This window comes from Semicossyphus pulcher, unplaced genomic scaffold (genome assembly GCF_022749685.1).
Source record: "Semicossyphus pulcher isolate SPU_LCO1_2020_fin unplaced genomic scaffold, fSemPul1.0.p SCAF_9, whole genome shotgun sequence".
NCBI classification, from domain to species: domain Eukaryota; kingdom Metazoa; phylum Chordata; class Actinopteri; order Labriformes; family Labridae; genus Semicossyphus; species Semicossyphus pulcher.
Genome location: NW_027211770.1, coordinates 14195827 through 14221919, shown reverse-complemented (window position 1 = coordinate 14221919; position 26093 = coordinate 14195827). Strand labels below are relative to the sequence as shown.

General features: G+C 40.6%; 2 protein-coding genes across 2 annotated transcripts in view; both read right to left on the bottom strand.

Moving 5' to 3' along the window:
* Nucleotides 1-1895: 1895 nt before the first annotated feature.
* LOC138584023 (secretagogin-like) lies at nucleotides 1896-14067 on the bottom strand. The gene is made up of 11 exons (XM_069656136.1): nucleotides 13946-14067; nucleotides 13423-13493; nucleotides 11587-11679; nucleotides 9129-9218; nucleotides 7277-7333; nucleotides 6903-6980; nucleotides 6156-6211; nucleotides 4908-4953; nucleotides 4703-4762; nucleotides 3605-3673; nucleotides 1896-2503 (listed from the first exon to the last, which is right to left on the bottom strand). The coding sequence occupies exons 1-11, from the start codon at nucleotides 14013-14015 to the stop codon at nucleotides 2375-2377; spliced, it is 819 nt and encodes a 272-aa protein (XP_069512237.1). The 5' UTR covers nucleotides 14016-14067; the 3' UTR covers nucleotides 1896-2374.
* A 210-nt stretch (nucleotides 14068-14277) lies between these two features.
* Nucleotides 14278-26093, bottom strand: part of LOC138583762 (F-actin-uncapping protein LRRC16A-like) — a 76053-nt gene continuing 64237 nt past the window's right edge. The window contains exons 28-40 of the mRNA XM_069655737.1: nucleotides 25431-25606; nucleotides 25244-25331; nucleotides 24843-24983; nucleotides 24344-24361; nucleotides 23462-23528; nucleotides 23028-23248; nucleotides 22805-22914; nucleotides 22410-22652; nucleotides 22082-22292; nucleotides 20632-20668; nucleotides 19152-19427; nucleotides 18913-19053; nucleotides 14278-17454 (exon numbers count right to left, since the gene is read on the bottom strand). Coding sequence (XP_069511838.1) covers nucleotides 17276-17454; nucleotides 18913-19053; nucleotides 19152-19427; nucleotides 20632-20668; nucleotides 22082-22292; nucleotides 22410-22652; nucleotides 22805-22914; nucleotides 23028-23248; nucleotides 23462-23528; nucleotides 24344-24361; nucleotides 24843-24983; nucleotides 25244-25331; nucleotides 25431-25606 — 1908 coding nt within the window. The 3' untranslated portion in view covers nucleotides 14278-17275. The remainder of the gene's footprint in view (nucleotides 17455-18912; nucleotides 19054-19151; nucleotides 19428-20631; nucleotides 20669-22081; nucleotides 22293-22409; nucleotides 22653-22804; nucleotides 22915-23027; nucleotides 23249-23461; nucleotides 23529-24343; nucleotides 24362-24842; nucleotides 24984-25243; nucleotides 25332-25430; nucleotides 25607-26093) is intronic.

Here is a 26093-nt window from a genome sequence, read left to right as displayed (position 1 = left end):
ACATCAGATACCAGGAATTAAAAGACACATAGTCAAGATTCTGAAGCACTATATCTCATCTAAAACTGATTTGCCTGAAAAGAAAACAAACAGAAAGCAGCTCTTTTATTCATGCCGCCATTTTTTCACTTCTCAAAGCACTATTATTTTTCACAGAAAATATGTAACTGATTCCTAATTCATTAGAGTACTTTACAGATGAGAATGATCAGATATTATACTAATAAATGTTCCCTTTACTGCAGAACAATAACCGTTACATATCCAGTGAATGAGGCCTGTGATACTGCTGGGAGAAAAGCTTTCAGCAGTAATGGTGATGTGTTTGTTCTACAGCAGCTGTGTGGCATCTGCTCTTCCCACAAACACACACAATCACAAGCCCTTCAGTGCACAGCTCAGTTAGCACATGCAAACACTGGTACATAACTGTTCCTGTTTACTGGATAGTAAAACTGTTTGTTAAGTATCTTTTTTATGTTTGCAGTTGTGGCTGATGAACAGACAAAAAGAGGTACAGTATGAAACCACACCACAGCCCTGTGGGGACTTGAGGCTGATCAGGCAGTCGTAGTGAGAGCAAAGCTTTTAGGTCTGCACCATTAGCTTCCTTTTAGTGGTTCAATGTGTTTCCATCTCCTTAACCCCGTTTGTGTCTTTTCCTCTGTCCAGCTCAACAAGCAAGGACTTGCTCTGTCAGCTTGTTGCATCTCACAGGAGAAGAGTCTCAGTGACCTCAAGTACAGCAGGTCAAATGTTAAGGCCTAACCTACATGTTGCTTTGTTCTGTCTAAGAGATATAAAAGAGGAGCGATGTTTTTCTTCGTGACACTTTGATTGATCAAAGTCAGAATCACATTACATTTTTAAATATTATATTATATTGTAATACACTGTCTGTGGGCCATCCATTGAAAGCATAGTGTCTCTTACTGCGGATCTTGACCTGTAAAGGATCATCAGTCCCTTCAGGATTACACAGACAGTTTCTGTGATTGTTGCGGCCAAAAATGCTTAATTTCGAGGCCACTTTTTTAAGAAGTTGCAATAAAAGTTGCAACGTTTTTTCCCTCTTTAACACATTATACATCCAATGTGGGTGACTGGGACAAATGTTCCAATAAAGCCAACTATTGGTTGAGCAAGCTGTTTGTCTTCTGACATCAATTCCTGTCGATTTCAGTGTCAGGACTCCAAATAAAATGTGCAAAAATTGAATGACGATAAAGTCAATAGCCATGAAATGCTCATTTCTCACTGAACATGCACATTCACTGCTTTCCATGAGTGAAAGGATAATCTTCATGTTATTTCAGTTATGTTTTTTTAAACTACTACTGCGGCAGTCTACACCAGTGAAAAGAGACAGGGAGATAACTTTCTTACTGTACAATGACTATTTGAAATCAGTGATGACTCAAACATCAGTAACAAGTACATAATACAGTCAAAGATGCCTTCAGGTGTTTTTAAAACATTGCAGACTTCAGGGGAACAATATTTTGAATTCACAGGAACCCAACTTCCTGGAGGGACTAGATCTTTTATGAGTTGTATTGTAATACTGAGTAGAAATTCCTGTTTATGTTTGCTGTTGTTTATTAAGGGAGGCGTCAACTCTAGTGGGTAATTGGCTGAGAAGTTGTTCCGGGGGAGGGAAGAGGGAGTTACTGTGATAAGGCTACTTTTAAGCGAAAGTTCGGCGTTCAGGGGAGAAGAAGACGCATGTTAACCGAGCGAGAGCTGAGTGAGAAAAGCAGTTAGCCAACCTATTTGTTGTTTGAGGGGACACCTCAACCTCGGGTTAGCTGTTGCTGCAACAAGGAAATTAATCTGGTCTCACAAACTTAAAGAATAGTACAAATAGAACAAATACATTTCAACTTGCTCATCACTTTTCATGGTTTTATTTCCCTTAACAGCCCGATACATTACATTTCAAACAGCTCGCTGTACTTCGGCCTTCTCTGGCACAGAAACATGCAAGTTGCCAAACGTCAGTAACAGCAACAAACTCTGGCAGCAAACGTATAGAATAAAACTTATCATATATTACAATGAAAACATTTAATGTTTTCCAAATCTACACGTACGCACTGACGAACAAAGTGATAAATATAGCACTAATCTTACAGCACAGGGAGCTTTAATAACATTCACTCCTTTATTACAGAGTACAACATGCAGGAGACACTGTCATGTCATGTCACAGAGGCCTTACAGTCATTTAAATTTGCTCTTCATCACACACCATCAAACTGTGTTTCCATCTTATTAAGTATTAAATGCGTGTTGACCTTAGATGACCCAGTAATCCCACCGACCTGACTGTACAACAGACACAGAGTCAGAGTTTTCTAATACACCTCTCTAACTAAGCTTTAGGTTTGACTCCCAGACACAGAGCCAGCTCGTTCCTCTGGATCTTCCCGTCCTTGTTGACGTCACAGTGACGCAGCAGAACGGCTCGCAGCTTGTCCAGATCAGGGCCGGTGAGGTTGGGCTGAGAGAGGACAGGGAGAGTGGAAAGAAAAATTTGTTAAAATGGTATTTTCACGCAGCACAGATGCTTTATAGCCTTTAATGAAGTTGTGTCTGTCAGCTCTCATTTGTGAAACTTGTAATGAGTGTGCATCATCAGGGTTTAAAATCTACAACATGCTGGCAATTATAGACGTCCACACCCACCTAACTCAATCATTTTTCTTAGTAGTCAAAAAAACTACTTTTAAATGACGTAGAGGATTTCTTAAACAGGAAATTCAGTTTGATCTTGATATCAGTTTGGCATGCCATCATTTGGACCCCTTGTTTCTTAATTTCAAGTATTTCGGTTTAAGTCAGCGTGTAGAAGTAGAGCTTGAACTAACTAATATTTTCATGATCAATTTTTTCACTAATACTTTTAGTTTGTAATGTTTATTGCAGCAGCAGAACATAGCTTGTGTTTGGGGTCTAGGCTCTGACCTCATCACTCCTTGCAGATTTATTTTACATGCAGAAATGCGAGGAGTGATTGATATTTTCTTAAACCCTCTAATCGAAGTCTGCAGGTGGATGCTGGGGTGGTGGTGGGGCTGAAAGTATGAGCTTAGTACTGGTGCAGGGCAGCGGTGGCAATGACAGAGCAGAGAGAGAGACCGGAAATCTGGCAGCTTAAATAGAGCGCACATTTGGAGGAAGTTTTTGTCAGGTGATTGTGGAGTGACGCATGTGAAGTGTAAAATCAGTGCAGCTCGATTTGCTGGCCTGAACTAGCTCTCAGCCGTCGCTCCATTAGTGGAAAATGCCCATCGACTTCCCGAACTTATCAGAATCAGAAATACTTTATTTATCCCCAGGTGGAAAATGCCCTTTTCATATATAACAGTCAGTCAAACATGCAATCTTCTATAATGCATGACAATCACAATAATCGATTAAACTAATAGGCTAGTTGTTTCAGCTGTAGAGAGTTGCTTATCCCCCGTGTTGGCTTTTAATTGAAATCCTTTTGATTAAAACACTGAGAAGCACTTTTTGGTACACACACATATAACACATGTATACATTCAAACTAACAGTATATTTTTGGTAAGAAACACTTTGAGTGATGGTGTCTTACCCTAACCAGCCCCATCATGTCTTTGACAAAGCCATCCACTTCAGGACCCTCCAGCGCTCCTGTCTTACTCTGAACAGGAAAGAGGGAGACAAAATGAGAGGAAAAAAAGACAGACAGGAGCAGCTGAAGTGAAGAGAAAAGATGTAGAAAGTGGACACATCTAATTTACATCCCACTCACATTATTCAGTAATTCATTACGCTCCCTTTTCTGGGCATAATCTAGGGCGTAACACATCCCAGCATGCATTATAGGACATCAACCATGTCAAGTAAGATTTGAAGAATAACCTCAATGCTGCTTTACAGTATCGAACCACAAATACGATGCTTTCCTCTTGCTAAAGAGCACTCTCAAATGGGGCCAGATGAGATATATGAGATATCTTGCCATGAGCTCAAAAGGCTCTTAAAAACTAACATATAGAGCTTTTTGCATATTTGCACCTTCTCCAGGATCAGGAGAAGTTGTGTGAAGACCATCGGTAAGCCTTAAAGTGGTTTTGTAAAACGTGAAAAAGGTGCCACTTGCTGTGCTGTTAGTTGGAAGTGTTGAAAATGCAGCCAAGGTGTGAAAAGTGTCACTGACAGACTGCCGCACAGGTTATTGGTACAGTGAGACATGATGTTTCAATACCGTTTATTCTCAAATCACAGTAAAAGTGCAGTACTAGAAACAACTTCATTATATGGCGATTATTTAAAAACCTTTCCTCTTCAAACTATCAACTATAATGTAAACACAGACACATTGTTCAGTATGATTTCACACAATAGGGGAGGCTTATCAGTGACTCCTGATTCATCCTGTGAATGAGTCTGACCGAGTTAACTCGTCTACCCAGAGAGTGACTTGACTTCTAAACGTGCGCTTTATATCATTATGTCTCATTACTACGGTAGGGGAGATAATTGGAGTTACTGTTGCTGTGCCGAGTCCTCTTCTGCACACATTATGATAATCTGGAGTGTCATTAATTTAGTGTAGTGGGAAGCTGCCACACAGCCATCGAGACACTTTGTTTGCTGTTTCAAATAAAATTCCCTGTTAAGTGACTTAAGACTCAAACCTGAAACTTTTGTGTATTCTTGTACTTACAACATCATAGTGGTCAAAGATCTTGTTAAAGTCTCTCTTTCTCTCCTCTCTGCCGCAGGCCTAGGGAGGAGAAAAGAGGGGCTGTTATAATTTAATGATACTGTCTGGGAGGAGAGAAGTCAGATCCAAATAACAGAAAATTACTCATTAAACTGTGCAACATGGTTTATGTTTCCATCTGCAGAATAATAAAGAATACACTTACATCCATGTGGAACTGGAGCAGGAAATTTTCTTCTAGAGCCAAGATCCTTATTGAGAAAGACATACATAAGTTTTACAGGTCTTGGGTTGTCGCCCTCTTTGTGTTGAAATATGAGATATAGTGTGAATGTAAGGCCATGCTTTCATGTGCAGTTCTAATAATTTAGCACTGGTTGGAACATTTTTTTGTCATCAAAACAGATTTTACTGATGTGTTCCTAAAATACAAAATAGTGCCACAGTGCGTCCGATAAAAATCATGATGAGTGACGTCACGATTGTAAGCTAGCTTTCCTGAGGCCTCTGCTAACAACTTAGTCTGTACACCTACACCAAGACACGTTATTACACGGCTGTGTTAAATACTTGATTCTGGTTGGTTAATTACGACATTCTGAGGTCTGTTATTTCTTGATAACAGGCCGTTGTTATGAGGAAGAGACCGTTGCTAGGGATGCGGCTTTAATCACACAATGCGGAGGACTAACTGTAAACATATCAATCCGCCGAAAGAAGTCCGGTAAATTTAGCGTCGATCTGTTTTACAGAGGGGACAAAAAAAGAGTCAAAAACAGCGGAGCGAAAGCAAGAAAGGTTAAACGATGCTAAAATTGTCGGCTACGACAGAGAGATCGACAAAACCGAAGACAGCACATGAAGTAAACATTAAACAGAACACAGGGTGGGATACAGGGGTGTTAAAAGACGGTGAATGGAAAGGAAAATGTCAACGGACTGATTCATGCAGACCGGGTCAACTTGTCTTACTTCACCATCACTGGAAATGTTGTCATTCATCTTCATTTTCAACAGCTAGCTAGCTCATTTTAATGTGAGTAATATTAGCTCGGTTAGCTAATTTTAAAAAGGCTACAGATTTAACCGTTGCTATGGACGCAACTCTCACTGTGAGTGTAACTGACTGTTTTTAAACATAAAATCATTTCCAAATCGATATTTTGTGTCAAATATTTCGTAAGTAAATAGCCGTGTAAGCAGGATGTATAGTGAGCAGGTTGTTATCGAGGAATGGAACCCTGACGGGATGAGCTGGGTCTTGTCTCACCTTGGAGGGGTTCACTTCACATTATCCCTTAGTTACACAGTGCTTTGCTGATGGCTGGACTGGACTCACCATTAAGTAATATAGTCCATATTATATAGTACAGTGTATAATACATAATACAAGATAATGCAACACTGCAGGCATTGCTACACATAGATCTTTATCCTGATCTTTGATAATTACCTCGCCAAGTCGTTCAAATCCAAACAGCCGTCCTTGTTTTTGTCAAAGATTTTCATCTGCAGGAAAGAAAAGATTTACTAAGCATCAAAACACTTCAGTCACAATGAATCTCTCTGTGTGTCCTTGTTATATTGCCTCTTAGCACCTGTGACCCCAGAGCCAACTCATCATTCAATCTGACTTTGAGCATGAACACATCTCAATTGAATTCTATAAACTAGTAGGAAGGTTTCAAGGCTTCAGCAACAGTGTAGAGACATGAAGAAAACGCCCTGTGTGTGCCGCTTTTTTTATAGCTGCAGCAGCACTATGAAAAACTAAAGAGAAAAATATATAATGTAGGCTGCTTCATTTATCCATCAGCTGTAAGAATAGTTTAGTGAAGCTTTAACTGTGATAATAAATATGTAAAGTAATGTTTCTGTGACAGCAGATGAATGTAAAGAAGCCTCGCTGGCCCTTGAAAGCTATCTTAAACCAGTTTTAAACAACCACTATATACACTTGATGCAACAGAGCCCCCTGCACACACACACACACACACACACACACACACACACACACACACACACACACACACACACACACACACACACACACACACACACACACACACACACACACACACACACACACACACACACACACACACACACACACACACACACACACTACTGATGCTGTAGTACATAATACTTTAAGGGTTTAACTTAAGAATGTGTGTTTTAGGATGAACTGAATACCCACCATTGTGTCTGTGTACTCCTCCAGCTTGTCAGACGACACTTCCTTGTGATGCTGCTGGAACAAGTCTTTCAGGAAAGCCTGAGAGACAAAAGACGGGGATATACAATTGCACACATGTCTCCAACATTTACACAGAAAGGAAAACATCTATAGTTCACTTAAATCATCTAGTGTGCGTAGTTTAAACCATGTTGTCAGAGGCTGAAAGAGGACAAACACCTCAGTGTGTGACAGAACAGGAAGTAACGTCTGAGGGTTACGGTCTTTCTCTGTCTCTGATCTCGCTGAAAGTAGTTCCTTGTACTGAAGAGAGATGTGTAAAAGGTTCTTTTGTGTGAATGGATATGCATCTTGTTTTCTGTTGACAACATTACCTTGAGCTCCTGAGCCGATATGTAGCCGCTGCAGTCGACATCGTACTTCTTCCAGATCTACAGCAGGACGGGAAGAGCCAATCAGAAAATGCTTACATGCAGTGTGTTTGCAGGTACATGCAAGTGTCATCTTAGCTAGTGTTTTTATAGGATGGGACACAATTGTAAATGTTAAATACAATTACACAAGATTAGATGCAAAATTAATATAATGTAATTAAGTGAGTTTGAGTGTCACTACTACTGTGCACTGTTTACATGTGTACTTCTGAGGTTGTTGGAAGACTTCCTCATATTTTTTGTGTTGCAACTCTTCTTCTCTGGGGGCCTTTTGCTGGTCAATCTGGTTTAATCGATTAGGCAAGAAAGGGTTGCTTATCATGCCTGCCTCAATATTTCCCTCATTACTGTATCCTATCATACAGTTCCTACTTCATGCTATGGGTCAAAGTCAGACTTGAGCCTGGACAGCTACAGTAGAAATGTTTTGTTCTAAGAACGTTCAGAGAATGTTACATGCGATGTTCTAGTAATGTTTTGAGCTGGAAGTTTTCATTTGGTTCCCAGAATGTTCCTTTTAATAGCAGGAGAACGTTCTCTGAAGATATTTTCAGAAAGTTGCAGCGAGAATGTTCAAATCACATTTGAGGAACGTTTTATAAATCACGATCTGATAGTTCAGGCCATACTAACATCCTGAAAAGATCCTCAGAATGTTGCAGTGAGCATGTTCTGCCTTTGTTTTTATGTAACGTTGAGCAAATGTTTTATAAAAGGTGTTCTGACGTCCCAGGCCTCATAACATCCTGAAAATATCTTCAGAATGTTGCAGTCAAAACGTTTTGTTTTAGTTTAAGTTTTAACGTTCCAAGAACTTGATTTAAAATGATAAACATCCTTAAAACGTTCTCTGAATATTAGATTAAAACGTTTTTTTTTTTCAAACGTTATTAGAAATTATAGGTAATGTTAGCCAATGTTATGGGAACGTTCCCTGCTAGCTAGGTGGCAATGTAATTATCATGTACTCTGCTTTTATTTACCTGTCATAAACCTGTCAAAATGTGTTACATATTCTTGTAAAGAATTAAAACATAGAGTCTCAAATGTGTGCATACAAAATACAACAGGGAATAATAACCAGTCCTTTAACAACAATTGCCTCAAATCAAATCATGAACGTCACAGCCGTCCCATATATGTCTTAGACCAGTGGTTCTCAACTTGTGGGTAGGGACCCAAAAGTGGGTCGCGGAGCTCTTTTCCGGTGAGTCACGGATGTGTGCTTGAAAAAACAAAGTTGTGGCAAAATGTCTATGCTGCGCTTTTATTTTGAAGGAGATGGGTTTCCTATGACCTGCGTACAGCAGCAGTGATATTTATTCACACTCCATATATTCACTGATTGGTAATCCTAGCTACAGTTACATTTACGTTCTTGAAACTTGATGAGCCCGACAGAAGTCGCAATTATTAGTTTTTTTTCTGTTAAAAAAACCCCCTGCTAATTGAATGAATTGTAGAGGGGATATTTTAATTGGATGCACTGCCACCCACTAGTCATTTTGACATACTGTGATTTTTGTTTTGTTTCGTCTCCTGGTCGCTATTTGTCATAAAGGAGGAGGTGGTGGGTCCTGATGCTAGACCAGATGAGAACCACTGTCTTAGACCACTGGCCCATCAGGATACCCCTATAATTAATGAGTTCAATGCCAGTGTGTAACCTTAGCTGTTCTTATAAACTTTCATTGTAAAGTGGTGGATTACACATTCCTAGTTGGAACTGATGCAGCTCGTCTCATGCTGTTTAGTCTAATCTCATAATAGTGTTCGGTGTATGTGCCCTCACCTTCATGAAGTCGACGCTGTTGTCCAGAGGAGCTTCTCTATGGAAAATTAACAGGAAGTTCTCAGCCTCAGGGAGGATCATGTGGGCCAACTGGAAAAAGGTCAGAGGTTCAGAGCAGAAATCAGTGAGGCCTTCCATCTCCAAACGTCTTACAGCAGGCATACAAACTTTAGAGTGGTGTAGTTTTATCCCATCTGCGTTCTTGATCAGATCAGGGGTCACATTTTATTACATCTATATTCTACAGAAGAAATAGATAAAGTCAAACATTTGACAGTTATAGGCTTGGACACAAACCTGTGCAAACTGAAGCTCCCTGCATGCTGAGACACAGCAGCACAGAGAGCGTTTATGATTTATATTCTCCAGCAGCTCCTCCTGGCTGCTCTCCAGTCCATGTTGCTCCTCTCCTGTCTGTCCTTCTTTAATAGTATCAGGCATGCATTAGCAGATTAAACCGGCTCCCATGATCAATTTAATTAAAATACAAGATGATACTGCAGCTATTTGGACGAGAAAGCTGCAGAACGGCTCACTCTTGGATAAAACGCAATGCACCAACAGGGATGCCAACCAGAGAAGAGCCACTAAATCCAACGAACACATGTTTTAGTTAAAGCAATTAAATAAGGGCTTATTCATGATCTTTCTATCTTATCACTGTTTGGTTTGATTGTTTTATTCTAAAAATGTAGGAAAATGCAATCAGATGTCCGCAAGTTGCTCCCTCCACATACCAGATGTGCAGGAGCTGGAAAACGTTGCTAGGGTTAGGGACGTCTGGGCTAACTTGCTAAGCCTGCTACCACCGCGACCCGACTCGGGATAAGCGGAGGAAAATGGATGGATGGATGATTTAAAAGAAAGTAACTTTATAAATAGAATACACAAAGTACTCTGCTGTTGTATGGATTTAATAATGTCAGACATCCGTGGAAGTCAGATTTTTATGGATGGCAGTAAATATGGATGACCTTCATTTCAACAAGCAACCGACCATGAAAGTGTCTTTGATCGAAACACAGCCCCTGCTTCAGGATGCAGGACAGCTGTGTGGTTACAAGTAGTCTGATAGTAAGTGAACACTTGAAGATGATAGTAGAGGAGAAACAGCATTTCCTGCATCACACAGGATACTGTGGCATCTTGATAGACCAGCTTACTTCCTGTCTAATGTAATTTGCAGATAAGATGCAGCAGTGAATGGGGAACTAGCATCACAAATGACTTCAAAACAAAAAAAAACTGCTTAGTAGATATAAATTCAGTAGATGCATTCATTAGAAAAGCCTCAAATATAACCAAGTCTGATGCTGAGCTCAGTATATGGATCTGGGATGAACCACAGTGTTGTATATACAGTATTGTACGAACAGTTTCGAGACACTGTGTCCGCTTCCTTTATTTAGTCACAAAAACATAAACATTATGCCTTTAGAAAACAGAGAGCACTGATAAGACGAGGCTGATGGGTTCATAACGTCAACATGTTTTGTACCTTTAAAAGAAGCTTCTGCACAAAGAGGTTTGATCACTTGTTCCTGCGTCAGCCACAGTAAATCCCTGTCTTCAACTGGCCTCTTATGGCAGACATGTATTGATTTTTCCGCAGCTTTATGCACAAGGGCCAAAGTGTTTGGGCAGGGTGAGTTCAGTGCATTAAGGGATGGGCCTAATGAATGTGTACTATTTCCTTATATAGAGCTGATAGTTCAGATGAAGCTCTGCTGCTGTGCCAAGAGCTGCACCACTTCTACAGAGTGGAGACTGAGGAAGCCACGCCATCAGAGTACGGCTTCACATTTCTGCTGTAATCTGTTAATTTATCAGACAAAGTTTGATTTAATGAATTAACTCATTTTAAAAGCCATTTCAGAATCCGGTAATTTCTTTGAGAGTCCTTGAGAATACAAAAGGACCATTACATTCTCTCTCAATGAGGGAGTCTTTAACCTATTGGGTTAAAGTTTTATGCAAAGTCGACGGTTTAACACATATGGTGCATATTTTACAGTAGATTGTTTGGCATGTAATTTATGAATTGGTTTGAATACTCCTCTCTTCTCTTCAGGATGGCTGAGCGACTCTCAGCAATGCCGGAAATTACTTTTCATACAGCTTGAATGTGAAACAAGCTGTGTCATTGTCATGGATACATGCAATGAATAAGATGAAAGGGGAGATGCAGAGGGAGGAGAAAGAGAGAGGGTCGGAGAGAGACGGAGAGTAGAGCTAGAATAAAGAGGAAGTGTGCAGATAGTGACAGAGAGAAAGAGAGAGGGCGGTGTTTTATCTCCTCTTTGACAGGCACAAATCATGCAGACACAAATATACATGTAGAAGCACACATGATGTAACAGGAGTATAAATCAGTGCACCTTTACCTTTACTCACTATAGATCACTCTACCTTTAGTATGGAGGAAATAATGGTCAAGTGAAAGCGGGAGGGGTTTTACCTCCTGAATCTGTAGTCGCCCATCAGCGGTGACATCATAGGCCGACATAAACCTCTGCTTCAGCCTCTGGACTCGTTCTTCGGTCACTTTCTCCTGCAGAGACACACGAGATTAAAATGCAGCACGGATTTTGCATCAAATCATCAATTACTTACTTACTTTAGTCAAACTGGACACCGATATGGTGATGATACACGCAAGGTGAAATAGTATATACTGTAAAAATCCAATCACCAAATCATGCAACACTGATCCTTTTAATCCAGACAGAAGCACTTTAAATCCTAAAATCTTGATAATGAAGGATGAATAATGTTCAGGCTGAGTCACACTTATTTTTAACAATGTCACCATGGAGACTCCTGTGCTCTCTGATGTTTCTCTTTCAAGGTTTGCCCCCTGAACCCCACGCTAACTCTTCTTCATTGTAACTTCTTCTGCATGTTCCCGGCCCTGCCAGTCGCTCTGATGCACAGAGCAGAGAGCGCGTTACATCGTTATCTGACTTTATGATCACAGTGTCTCTTCCTGTGCAGACCAGCTTCTTTCTCAACCAGAAAAACTTGAGCCAACGGAATTGGTGGATATTTTCAACTGTGGAAGGTCATTCTTACCTATATTTAGCAACTATTTTTCGAGTGTCTCCTTGGAAACCTTTGACCATTGTGCTGTAGCTATAAAAAGCAGGTGATCTATAATGCTGATGTGTGTTCATGCGGTGCAGGCTCAGCACACAGCCTGCAGACTACAAGGTGCCTCAGTAACGCTAATTACAGAAACATGTATTCGTCTTCATCATGGTTTTATTTGGCAACAGCACTGATCTGTTGCCAAGCAGAAGATTTCACACTATTGACACAAGAGCCACTACCAGGGAAGCAACCACTCTACCAGCATCAATTACACAACTGCATTCTGCATTACCACCTCCCGTACCCTGCAAGTTTAACTGATATATTTAACAAAAAATGGCAAGTGAGTAAATCCTAAAGTCCTTGACATGCTGCACCATTTGAAATAGAAGCAATAGGATATAAAGGCAGCGTGAGGTTAGTGTCACATATTGTTTCCAAAGCTGAGTACATATGATTAGATGAGTACTCTGTGCTGCTTTGAGGCTGCAGAGAAGCACACTAAGCAGAGCTCGTCCTCGGGCTATTAGTGATGGAAAGCAAACATCACACAGACAAAGTGACATGTGGTTGTGGTCTGTTTGTTTTAGACCTGCCCCATTAGCGCAGAGTGAGGGAGACGCACACACACACACACACACACACACACGCACACACTCGAATACTGGAAAGGATAGTTGTGTGCTCATTTGGTTTTCTGTTACAAATTCAAGTGAAGGGCTTTTATTTTGACAGTGTCCAGAGCTCTTCAATCATGTTGGGTCTTACACCCTTACAGTCACCCCACCCATCCTGAGAGCTGCATCATTGTCCAGCTGCCCACACAGCACAGAAGTGATCCAAAATCTGTAAAACCAGATGTACTTCACAGAAGCTGACTGAAGATGAATGTTGACAAAGGGAGTTTTAATTCACCTGAACAGGAAAGAAATAATTACTACTCTATGCCAGTATGCAAATTTCTAAATAAATGTTTGCTTTCACTTTAAGAACATTCGTTATACCTACTTTATGATTAACTACCAAGTATACTGTTATAAAATTACAAAACATAGATTGACACAGTAGTCGTATAGCATGCATATACATGTAAATGATGCTGCAGTCTGTTGCCTTGTGGCTGTCCAGCTGCCCTTTACACGCAATGTGTTAAACTGCTGTCATCACACTTTATGGATGAATTAATCCAAACACAGTCACTCACCTGTGGACCCAGCCTCTTCATCATGTGCCGGAAAAACTCATCAAGCTCTTTGTCCTCAATATAGCCATTATCTATCAGTTGAAAAACAAGTCGTATGAGTATCAGTTAGTCCAGGAAGTAAATGTGAATTTTCCCCCTAATTAAAATACTGAGAGGATTTACAATGAAGCAACAACGTGTCTTAATGACTACAAACTTATTATCATATTATAGTATGGATGATTAATGTGCATTTCCTCTTCTGAATCCATCCCCAAAATATTTACAGCACTTTAGGTCACAAAGGTTGTTGCTGCCTTTAAGATGACCTTAACCTTAGAAAAGGTTAAGGTCATCATTTTACATGTTGAATATTTCACATTATTAAAACATCAGACTTTCGACCAGGAATAATAAATGTGTTACCAAAAACAGCACTTTACCTTTAATTTATAGCAACAGCAGAAGATACTTTACAAAGTACTGTCATTTACTTCAAGGTAGGTATTAATTGAGAAAAGGCACAAACATAAAGTGTCCTCACCATCAGCATCGAAGTGTTGCCAGATTTCCAGGAAACCAGCAGCATCCAGGTTGTCAAAAGCGCTGTCCATTTTAGAAAAGAAAAGCAACTTTCACAGGACTGAGGTGACAAACTGGTGTACTGATCAGTTGCAAGCTTGGTGACATATGCTCTTTCTGACTTAGTCAAAAACCACACCTCCTCCTCTGAGCATGTGTGTGTGTGTCAGTGAAATAGAGAGAGAGCATAATGCAGCGTTGTGTTTGCCATCTAGTGGCCGCATTGTAACACTGCCAAGAAGATCTTCGACCAAAGTTACACAAAAGAAGCAAAGCAGAGATTTTGAAGCCTGTAAAATTATTTTAATCAATATTAAATCTGCATGAGAAAATGTCCAACACCAGCAGAAACATATTGATCCACAAACTGGGACAAATAATGAGCAAACATTTGTATTAATGCTTTTTTTTCCAGCTCAAGGAAAGCAGTCACTGTTTTGCATCGTTTCTTTTTTGAATCTTGATGAACGTTAAATCGATTACATGTAATAACAAATTAATACATACAAAGAATTAATTTCTACATTTATGAACACAATGTACATGTGAGACGAAAAAAACAACCAAAATCAGCGGCCAGTTTTATTCCAAATAAGTTACAAACAAACCCCTAGTATAGTAGTGTACTTAGTACCAAAACAATATAGGATTTGCTGTGTTCACACGGGCGTGTGAGTTCATCACAGTGTGGATATTAGATGTGTGTGTATCACACATACATATATACACACGCACACTCCTACATGTATGAAAGCACATATATACATACAGTACAACTCACGTCATGCAGTCACACACATGTAGACTCTGGAGTCCAGACGGGTTACTTTCACCTTCTCCACTCGGTGCACGAACAGAAATGAAGGACTGATTTTCAGGCTTTAACAGGAAATCATCATCATCATCAGTCTTTCACACAAGTTGACAGAAACACAGCCAGCTGCTTCTGAAATCTCAGGAGAGGAGAAAACCGAGTCCAAACTGTGTTATTTCCGTATGTTAGGAGGATACAGCACCTAAGAGATGTTTTTTGTGTCCTGGAGCATCTTTCAAAACAAAAGTGATGCTTGAGTTTTGGACTGAGACGGTTAAGCAAAGCAGTTGTTGACATCAGAGACGGAGTATATATACAGCAGGTACAGTGTTATTTCTGAGCCATGGTTAGTGACAAAGAAGCAAAATGTTTTCATCATCCTACAAAAAGACATCGATAGACACCATCAGAAAAGGTGCACCAGTAAGACCTTTGGCCCTGACTTTAAGTAGACTCTAGTACAGTACAGTAAAATACAAGGTGTGCCCCTTTCACACTGTGCGTAATGAACGAGGTCTAGTGCACGTTAACTGTTATTGTTGAACTACATACATGAACGACAAAAAGTAATTTCACTGTGGTGAAAATATTTGTTGGCTTTTTAAACACAGGCATTTGTGTGATAACACTGCGTTCAAATCATTTAAGACATTTCTGTCAGCAGAGTATTTAAACGAGTTCCATGTCTGTAAAGTTGGTTGTATAAGGGCTGGAAATAATTTGCTTTATGTTTATTTGTCTGGACTGACGTGAAGCATCCATTTAAACAAGTCCAAGTGTCCCAGCCGTTAGGACTTGGATGCTAATGATATTTATAATTTAAAAGCTAGCAATTACTGTAAATTTGTGATGACATAAAGGCAGCAAAATACGAAGGCCAAATGTTAATCCAACCCTTACCAATCTATATGTGCAATAAAACTGAATGATTTTATATCAAAAAAACAATCAGATGCTTATTGTCTAAACTGCAGACTCAAGTGTGACCTTTTAAAACATGAATAAGATGATTTGTCTTGGAGATTAGATGATTTTTAGATTTTTTTTCACTTTCCCTTCAGGCATTTATTTTCATAACACTGGATATATAATGCCAATAAGGTTCATTTCTTAGGAATGTCTTGTGTTGAGGAGAATAGAGGGAAAGTGAGCTGACTTTGAAAGCCTTGAAGAACAAGTCTGTAGGCTGAGGAGAGAGAGTGTTTGAAGGCTGGAGTTCCCTCAGTGTCCCGCCTTTACACAAAGAACAGACTGAAACGTTTAATGTCAGAAGAAATAGGAAGCGAATGACTGTGTTACGTTCAAGCTGATTATCTTTGACATCCTCTTTTTGAGTAAGTTCTTTGCTTTCACTGGACTGTTTGGACACGGGGGGGAATAGCTGTAACTTTGGGAGGATCTGTCTCTTTAAGAGCAATTCAGTGTGGACGACTGTTACAAACACTTGCATACAGTTTATTTAATGCTTAATAGTCTCATGTTTCTTGGGGGAACCAGCTATAGTTCATGGTGGCACTCTGAATTGCACCTTAAAGACAGACACAAACTCCTTTCCCCCGATAAAAGTGCAAAAACGCGTTTGCGTTTTAAAGGTATCGTAAGATTAAAGTGTAAACACAGAGTGCAGTGTTAGTTAACAGTGCTGAAGCCTTATTGATTGGTTATCAGTGAAGTTAAAGTGTACCACAGTCCTCTAAAAGCAACACTTCATACGGTCACTCCAACTCTCTCACACAGGACAGAATTCGGTCTCCTCTGAGCGACGTCTAGTTTAACAGTAAGGAAAGCTACATGTGTTTATGTCGGGCTGTGAGTCTCAGCTGAACCTGTGTTTTCCTGAAAAACAAAAGATGAATTGCATAATGGATTCAGTCGCCTCGAAGGCAGGAGAGAAGTAACCTGCATGTACTAAAAATAGCAAATAGAAAAATCCATACAAATATATTGGAGGAAAAGAATGCCATTGAGTCCTGGTCTGTTTGAGTTCAAGTACAGTACAGTACAGTGATCCTGGTATTACTGTCATGAGTGTTTGATCCCTGGGAAACAAGCTACTGCAACAAAAAGCAACAAAGACGTTAGATTATTAGAGATTCACTCTTGTAGTTTCACAGTCTCTCTCTGTCTGTCTTCTGCACAAAAAGTCTGCCGTTTCCTCAAAGCATCGTGTCTCTTGTCTTTTTAGTGGTCTCAAACAGACATGAGGTTTCAGATAAAACAGTTAGAAATGGCTGTTAGTGAGAAGGAAGCTCTTAGGTTTGGTTTACTAGGTGACATGTTGTGACTGAAAGGTTTAAACACCAATAATTATATCATGGATGACCAGATTAACCTTCATTTGAAACTGTGTATTACCTGATACCTACAGCAGGTCTTCCTGCAAACCAAATGTGACAAACATGTCAATTCATTTTCCATTGTTGTTTCTTTTTTTTTTTAAAGGAAAGCATGTGAGACGTGTCAACACATTTGTCTCCCTCATATTAAAATAAAGTCTTTGTCCGCCTCCTCCCCAGAGTCTGACGACTTCTTGCCTGCTGCCTTGTCCTTGTCCCGGTTTGGAGATTGGTCCTTGGTCTTGAGGGAGCCGTGATCCTCAGAGTTGGTCCGGAGAGGGCTGGGGCGCTGAACGGAGTCCGACACGGATCCCGCCCTCACTGAAAACAACAGGGAGAAGAGGTAAATGAGAGGAAGTGTGGATGTGATTTAAAGCATCTGAAACTTTATCTTTGCATTTTTTAGGAACATTCGAGCACTAAAGATCCAAAGAACAGCATCACAAGGCTTAATAACTAATCTGCAACAGAGACAAGACAATGCAGCCAACTCTCAGCTGATACCAGTAGTATGTCTACAAATACTGTATGTTATATATACAGCATAACCAGCAAAAAAAACAACAACAAAACAAATGACAACAACAACAAAAATAGAAGAAATGGACACTATAAGGGTAACAATCCTGGTTTCATGGGTAAGGTATGTATTGGCCCTGATCCTCTCTTTTATCTCTTTTATATACTGATATTCCTGGAGCCCTACTTTTCTTCTTCACTAACAGAAAATTAAGTGACTAAAGTCCTGAATTTTGAGAACATGCAGATTGTTACTGTCCTGGAACGGACTTGTGGTCTGATCGAAATATTTCCCTACTCTCTACCCAATGCATGCTGGGATATGTAGGCCAAATCCCAATCTGCACCAGACTCATGGACTTTGAGCCGCGTTCCCGGAAAGCCCAGCACTCCACTAAAACAAATGTTCGTATATTGAAGTGGTATTCAAGTAGTATTATTGCGAGTATACAACATTTGGTTAATCCCTTTTGTGGTTATTTATAGCACGTTTTTGGAGATGTTTAGTTAAATATTCACAAGGGATTAACAATAATTCTCTTCTGACTTTTGATAGTTTGCTTAAATATGTAAACACTGTAATGAAAGACACATAAATACATGCTGGAGGTCGACTTTTTTATACAGTTCTCAAACTTTATTACAAAGTCCATCACCTTAAAGGCATATCCTAAAGGTTAGTGTTTTAGCTACATCAGAGGAAGAAAATCTTCAAAGTAAAAAACTCTCCCTCTAACGGCAGAGAGGTCGTTCCATCGGCAAAACCAACACACTACAAGCCGATGGTTTAAAAAATAAATTTACCCGAGAGCAAGAAGTATGCTTGCTAACATTAATCAGATGTGCGTACCTCTGACAGGCACCCGAGGGCGTTACTGATAACACACAGAAAAAAAAGGGATAGTATATATAAAACATCAGAGAGAAGAGAGTAAAGTCGTCAAGAAATGATCTCCAAGCTGCCTGACTGTCTGTTACATAATATATGATAGAGTAAGGGATGAAAGAACTATGGCCTAAATCTATCAGTCTGTCATATTGTAGGTGTAGACAGACAGTCAGCCTCGATGCAAACACATGAAGCCTACACTGTGTCAGACCCTTTTATCAAACATCTAACAGTCATTCCAGGGGAAATTTACTCTGGCCAAAGGAGCAGGCTTTAGGTGAAGGAAATAAAAAGGCAACTGCCCATGTGTTTGCAAGATGATTCAATGCAGTAAAAAATCATTTTATCAGCAGACAGATTTTATGACCCACCGTCCTGAGTGGTTTTGTTGGCTGACTGCAGACCGGTCTGTCCGTCTTTATCTCTGTCTGACTGCATCCTCTTCAGCGTGGGAGGAAGAGAGGTGACTTTCGGAGACACGCTGCCACTGCTCGGGGAGTCTGGGCCCTCATCTATAAGAAAATTTACCAGGTAAAAACTTCAAATATTGTTTCGTGTCATAAATCTATATTCATACATCAAATTATGTGTATGATTATTCTGACTGTACCTATGCTCCTCGTGCTGCTGCTGCTGGTGCTCCTCGGCTTCTGTGGGATTGTTGGTCGTGCAGCCAGAGCAGGCTTCGCTCCCTGTGGAACCGGTGGTTTGGGACTCAGTGGTCCTCCAGGGGTGCTGGAGGAAGATGTAGCCCTGAGACGAGGGGCCGGTTCAGGCTTAGTGTCACTACGAGGAGGGGTCTTCTCTGGAGAACCAGTCGGAGGGTCGGGTTTATTGATCGAGCCACCAGGAGACCTGATTTCTGAAGCGGTGGGCTGGGGCTTGGCTGTTGGCACATGCAATAAATAAATATATTAATGATCATGCACACAATGACTTTTATGTACTGTATGAACTCAGACCCCAAATTATGAGCATGTTTATCTAACCGATTGTAGAAGACGTGGACTTCGCCTCTTGGTTTCAAAACTAAAGCAAAGGTTTAAGTACATTTATTATTATTTAGACCTGCATTCTTTCTAATAGCCAGCAGGGGTCACTTCACTGGTCGCACAATGAACTCTGACTGTATTAAACCAGATAGGAAAATGGCCCTACTTCTCACTTCATTTATAACAATAATATCAGTAAACATTAGTTATGGTCTAATGGCTTGTTCCAAGTCTTCTCTTTATTTTGTAATTAAAAGCTGTGTCTCAGTTCAGGGGCTGCATCCTTCGAAGGACGCAGTCTACGGAGGATGAGACATTTGTAGCCTGTGTAAACCACTAAGGCCGAACTGAAATAAGACGGCCTGGTCGTTGGAATAGTTCCTGTTTGCATCACCCGCCCTAACCTTTGCGTCCCCAAATGCTGCTCCTGTCACTTAGCAACAGGTAGCTAGCAGGCTAACCAGCAATTATAACTAACTTCACTTAACCTATTTTTGTCAAGATAGTTTGTTTCAATGCCCCTTCTGTTTTTCTTAATATTTGTATCCCTAGCTATTCAATTGAGTTGAAAAAAAAGAAGTGTTAAAAGTGTTGTCCTGTTGGCTGTTTAAGAGTCCGCCATCTCTTTTGAATTAACGTGCAATAAATCTCAGGATATGTTGGGCTGTGAAGGATGCACCTGATGGATCCTTCATGGCCCGAGAAAAGGAGGACGCATTTGTCAACAGCATCTGAAGGAGCCTTTGACGCACCGCTGTGACGCAATCTGCCTTCAAATAGTCCTTCGAAAGGATGCAGCCCCTGAATTGGGACACAGCTAAGGTTTCCATTTAGAGTAAAATTGACATTAAAGCAGGGTCTGCTTTGTGGCATGGCTGACTGTGATTGACATGTTGCTAACAGGTCGGAGATGCAACCATGCTTATCGACCGTGTCGTCTAAATGTGGTCACTTCTGGCTCCAAAAACAAAGATGGTGACTGCCAAAATGTCAACCTCAAGTCTTCAAAAGGGGAGGTTCACAAAGAAATACGTGTTGTGGCTAAATTCATTTTTTTTATACAGTCTATGGTGTATCTCAAAAGATGAAACATGTTACCTGTTGCATTGCTGTCAGGCCTGTCGGGGCTGGAAGACTGGAGGAGATACAAGGACAAAATATTGGATCAATATAAGCATGAAGGCAGTATAAAACCTCTTTTTATATAGACATTTTGCTCTTGTTTTTTTTAATCAGGAAACCTACTAATTCCCCTTATGAATAAAAAAATGTAGTTTCAAGTTCTAATTTAAACTTGCAGGGATACTGAATGTTCAAGCAACACTGCAGTGCAACAGTTTAACAGTAGAGGGCGCCTTTGTGTAAGAAAATGATAACGATAAGGATCACAACGCCAAGCTTTGTGTTAATGACCCACCTCCTGAATGGATCTGACCATTTCAACTGCACACCCACAGACACACACATATACGCACACACACATACACACACCTGGAAGCCAGCCAGAACAAGCAGATGGCGGGAGAAGCTTTAGTGCCACTGATACAAGGTCAGAAAAAACCCTAATGCTTCAAACACCATAAACCTCTTACAGCACGCGCACACAAAAACACACACATACACACCAACAGTTTGTAGTGCAGTAACCAGACAGGGACATCCTGTGAACACACACTTACAGGTGCCAACACCAACTCACATTTCACAAATACACACATAGCACACAAAGCAAACAGTTATTTCCCTGATTAAACTCTGGGGCTTTCTGTTATCTCACTGACTCTGTTCCATCTGAGTCACTTTAAGATTAAAGTCAAATTAATTTCTTTTTTTATGCACGAGAAAATACAGTGAATGTAGAAAAGAGAGCAAAGGAAGTGACTTTAATTTAAGGCATCTTAGTGATTGTGGGGTTTTGAAGTAGGTGAAATATTCCCAGGACGTTTCTGTCCTGCTGTGAGTCACGACAGAGGATTTGCATATCAGCCTCCTTTCTGTCCGTTTCCTGTTTGTGCTTCCATCTCTTCCACTTCCCTCCCTCCTTCTCCTCCTCTTCCTCTCACTTGTCGTCTGGCAGAAAATTGGGGTTGTTTGTGTTTTTGTGTCAACATGTTGACAGGTGCAACCACTAGCCTGGAGATATACACCACATTTGTGTGTGTGTGTAGATGCTTTTTATTGTGTGTGTTCTCAAGATGAAAGTGTTGAAGATAACAGCCTTGACAAGCAGAGAGTGAGCACCTCCTTCGCCTTCACTGAAAATGTCCTTTTTAAAACAAGCATCTTTCACACTAAAACCTTTTTTTAGTTTATATTTAACTGCCACCTCATTATTATTTCACATCCACGTTGACCTGAAATTCACCTGAAGGACCACTTGATGTAGTAAATGTGTGAAGAGAAACAAGAAAGTTGACCTAAAGTCAACTTCTCACTATTTTTATTTACAGTAGTTTGCGTCACTTGGTGCCTGTCCATAAAACAATCTTCTCTGCTGTCTGTCCCTTACTTTTCCTTCTTTCTTTCTTACTTTTTAAACCCTCCTCACCTTGTGAGCTCTCCTCTCCTGCTTGGCCTTCATCTCTGCCAAGAGGCCGCTTCCCATCATCTGCAACCCCGGGTACCGCCTGCCTCCCTGAGGACTGCCCCGGCCATCTGAACTCTCCCAAGGCTCGTCCATGGAGTCCGGGGTCCTCAGCTCCTCTGAGCGGTCGGAGCTGCTGCTGTAGTCTGTGGGCTGTGAGCGGGTGGAGGCGTCTCTGCAGAAAAGACAGGAATTGTTAGAGACTTATGGGTGGACTGTAGACTGAGACTAGATTAGTTAATCGTATCTATGTTCTATAACTGAAAATAATTATGCGTTTGTTCATTCGTACCTAGACTTCGGCTCAGGTGCTGGGCTCTTTACTGCCACCTTTGGTGAGGAGGGCTCCTCAGGGATGGTGGACGCTGGCGATGACGTTAAAGAGGATGAAGATGAAGGGGGCGGATGGTTTTTATCCGATTTGTCTGATTTATCCGATTTGTCAGATTTGGAGGAACGTTTGATGAGGTTGAGGAATCCTCCTTTACTCTTCTTCTTCTCTCCATCCTGAGATTCTGAACTCTTCAGGGAACGTCTGAGTGGAAGCGGGAGCAAAAAGAACATTACAATTAAGTGAAAAAGACGTGTCAAATAAATATTAGGAACAAATTAACCCTTATACATCTCGACTGGAAAAATATCTGGAGCAAGTTTTCAAGAGAAATACAAATGAAGCACAATCCTCACTTGGAATCCATCTTTGTGACTTTTGTAGAGAAGAACTCGTCCACTCCTTCGTCCACCCTTCCCATTAGGCCGTTCTGCTCCCCATCCTGAGATGGAGCACTGTTGATTTGCTGAAAGAGGAATGAAAGAATCTTATGACACTTTGTTCCAATCTTTTAAGTTTAATTTTATATCACATGTTAATGGAAGGAGGTCTTGTTTGACCCTCTGAAGCTTCACTCACAGGTACTTTGCTGGAATTTGTTTTCTTGTTCCTTCGCGGTCGTAGTTTGGTGAAGTGCTGCAGCTTCTTCTCCTCCTCTGACGGCAGCTCCACCATCGCCCCTGCTGGACGATGATCCAGTTTTGGCAGGACCTGAGATGGAGTAGGTGGAGTTCGAGATGAAGAGTCCTCCACATGGAGGGGGACGTCCTCCAGGGCTTTGTCCAGGTCAAACTCCATCTCTGCAGGTTGGATGGGCATAAGGAGGGTTGTAATTGGATGTATATCAGTGTACTCTTACCTCTCAGAAGGTCTAAGTAGCATCAATATTGAAGAATTTTATTCTACATACAGAGTGATTCAAACTAGCCATAGTAAAGACCATAAATATAATTGAATATTCTTTCAATGATCTCATATAAAATATAAAACAAGTAATCTAATGAACTGCTCACCAAAGGCACGAGACACCGGTCGGAGCATTCTGCTGTGGATGCTCTTCCTCTTGGTTTTAGGAGTCATCTGAAAGAGGAGCAGATAATCTCATAAGACATGTGCTAATTGTTTAAAGAATATCTAAACTGTAATTTATGTAATTCAAACTGGTTGAACATTACGTTTGATAAGTCATGTTTGTTTTTAAAAAGAAAATATCCTTTGTAAACGTATGATCAAGCAAGATTTAGATGATTTATCAGCAACAAGTGAACTCTTTGGCTGTAAGGTTCTCGAGTCTAAACAAACATCCAGTTTAATCAAAACAGTTTGAATATAATTTTTATAAACAAACCTCAGAAGTAATTATTTTTCATTGTGGTTCTTCTATGTTAAAACAAGACACACTGTTAAATTTAATCACTTATAACAGCTGTTGGGGCTATGAAGGAACACAAAGCTACTTCCACTGCCTTCATGAAGTGGTTTATAGCACAGTAGCACCAAATACACGTTTGACTAAGATTTTTCTGCAATCCACATTTGCATGTTGGTGGTGACACAGCAAAATTAAAGCAAGCTATATTTGTTTATATAGCACATTTCATTCAGGTGAAAGCACAATGTGGTGAAGGCATATAGAGCATTGAAAGGTGAGAAGCAGTGCAATGTACAGAAAACATTTTCAACAACCTTACGTATAATTCTGAGAATAAGTATGTAATAAATGAATCTGCCCTACTATAATCATTCTACATCTTCAGTGACCAAATAAGAAGAGTATTTGTGCCACGGAAAATGCTGCAGCAGAGAGAAATGTATTGCAGGCACAGTGGAGACAGACAGATGAAAAGGAACGATGGTTGAAAAGAGAGGCAGAGGGACAGTCCAGAAGTACTTACACTGGTGCAGCACAAAGTCTCCATGGAGCAAAGATGGAGAGAGAAGGAAGAACAGAGGAAGATTGAAGAGGAAGAAAGACAACACTCAGTAAGGCCGAGAGAAGACAAAATGAAAGAGAACGCCGGAGGAGATGAAACAAACACGACCAGAGACACAAGGACATGACTACATAGCCTGCAGCTAGTGTAGATCAAGCTACATACACTATAAACTATCATCCTTTTCTACAAATGTACATAAAAACATGGTTTAAAGCAACAACTCGTCATCTTAAAACCTTTTTCTTCTATATTATAGATTAAGCCTGGTGTGATTGCTTAAGGGCAGTTATGGTAATTTAAAAGTTAATCCACTAAAAACATAAAGGGAACTAGATGAATACACTAGATAAATAAGCTCCACAGAACCTCAAACTCACACTTGAATACTACCGAAGTTGACTCATCTAAACTACTGGGGTCTAAGTATGTTGTACACACTCGCTCACCCAAAACCTACCATGCATGTCTCTAGATCCTCCAGCCGCTCGGCCTCCAGTATCTCAGTTGATGCCCGTTTAGGAATCTTCTCCTCTGGGACGTCCAGATCCACCGACTCCTGCTGCACCAAGGGGCGACCTCGCCGCACCAGGTGGTCGGCCTGGGAGGACGAGAGAGGAGAGGAAACAAGGAGCAGAGGTGTTGGGGGATGAAGATGTGGGTGCAAGAAGAAGTGGGGAAAGAAGGGAGACAGAGAAAGGGAAGGATTTAATTAAGACGGACGCAGAACGGTATTTACACTTAATAAACATTATGCTTATGATACCTAAAGTGTCAAAACTGAAACTAAAAAAGGCTTAATAAAAGTTGATAGAGCTAAAAATATAATGCAAAATAATAAAATAAAATCTTAAATCTTACCAGAGTGACTTGGGAAGAGGAAAGAGCCTCCAAAATCTCATCAACAATGCGATCAGACAGGAAGGACGCTAGACTCAGCTTCACCTCACTGACACAGAGGAATTACATCAGTACACACAGAACCAAACATCGCCACAGAAATCTGAAGTTACATTAGTATAATACTATTCAATCCATACACACACACCTGATCTTGTTGATAATATCGACCCCGGACTGCTCCAGGAGCGTTTTGGTGACAAAGCTTTTGGGTACGACCATCTTGGCCGAGCTGGCCTTCATCAGCTCCGGGCGAAGACTACTCCTCCTCATCACATGCGGACACAGAGACTCTGCAGCATCCACCATCGACTCCAACAGGGTCTGAGAGTAGGACGATAAGAGATGCGAGAGTCAGTGTGTGTGTGTGTGTGTGTGTATGTGTGTGTGTGTGTGAGAGTTTACATTAAAGCAAGTCCCGGCTTTCAAAGTAAGTGTTCATCTTGATTTGATAATCCAGCTTGTAAGGGTAAGGGCCGTAATGACCCACCATTCAAGGGAGAGCACCCGCCCACTCATCCTTTAAGAACTTGGGCAGCTCGTCATCCAAGGCAGCTTTGACCAAGAGCAGCTCACCTCTGTGCCTCTTGTGCTACTGGCCTTTCTATTGTTAGCATTGTTGTAAATTGTTGTAATCTTCCAAAGAGGCACTTGTTCTGTTCAGAATGGGCCAGGTATTAGTTTCATTTCAGGATCACACACACTCACGTAGGATAATTCATTTGTTAGACACACTAGGTTTAAAGGTGCTGTTTCACTTGTTGTTTGGTTTGTTTAGTTTAGTTTCTTAAAGAGTCACCTGTGGAGTAAA

Excerpts from the sequence above, each read along its gene's own strand:
- LOC138584023 (XM_069656136.1), bottom strand. The coding sequence starts at position 14,015 with ATGGACAGCGCTTTTGACAACCTGGATGCTGCTGGTTTCCTGGAAATC. Across the intron at positions 9,219-11,586 it reads GGCGACTACAGATTCAGGAG|TTGGCCCACATGATCCTCCC; the intron begins GTAAAACCCCTC and ends ACCTTTTTCCAG. Across the intron at positions 6,981-7,276 it reads TATCGGCTCAGGAGCTCAAG|GCTTTCCTGAAAGACTTGTT; the intron begins GTAATGTTGTCA and ends TTTGTCTCTCAG.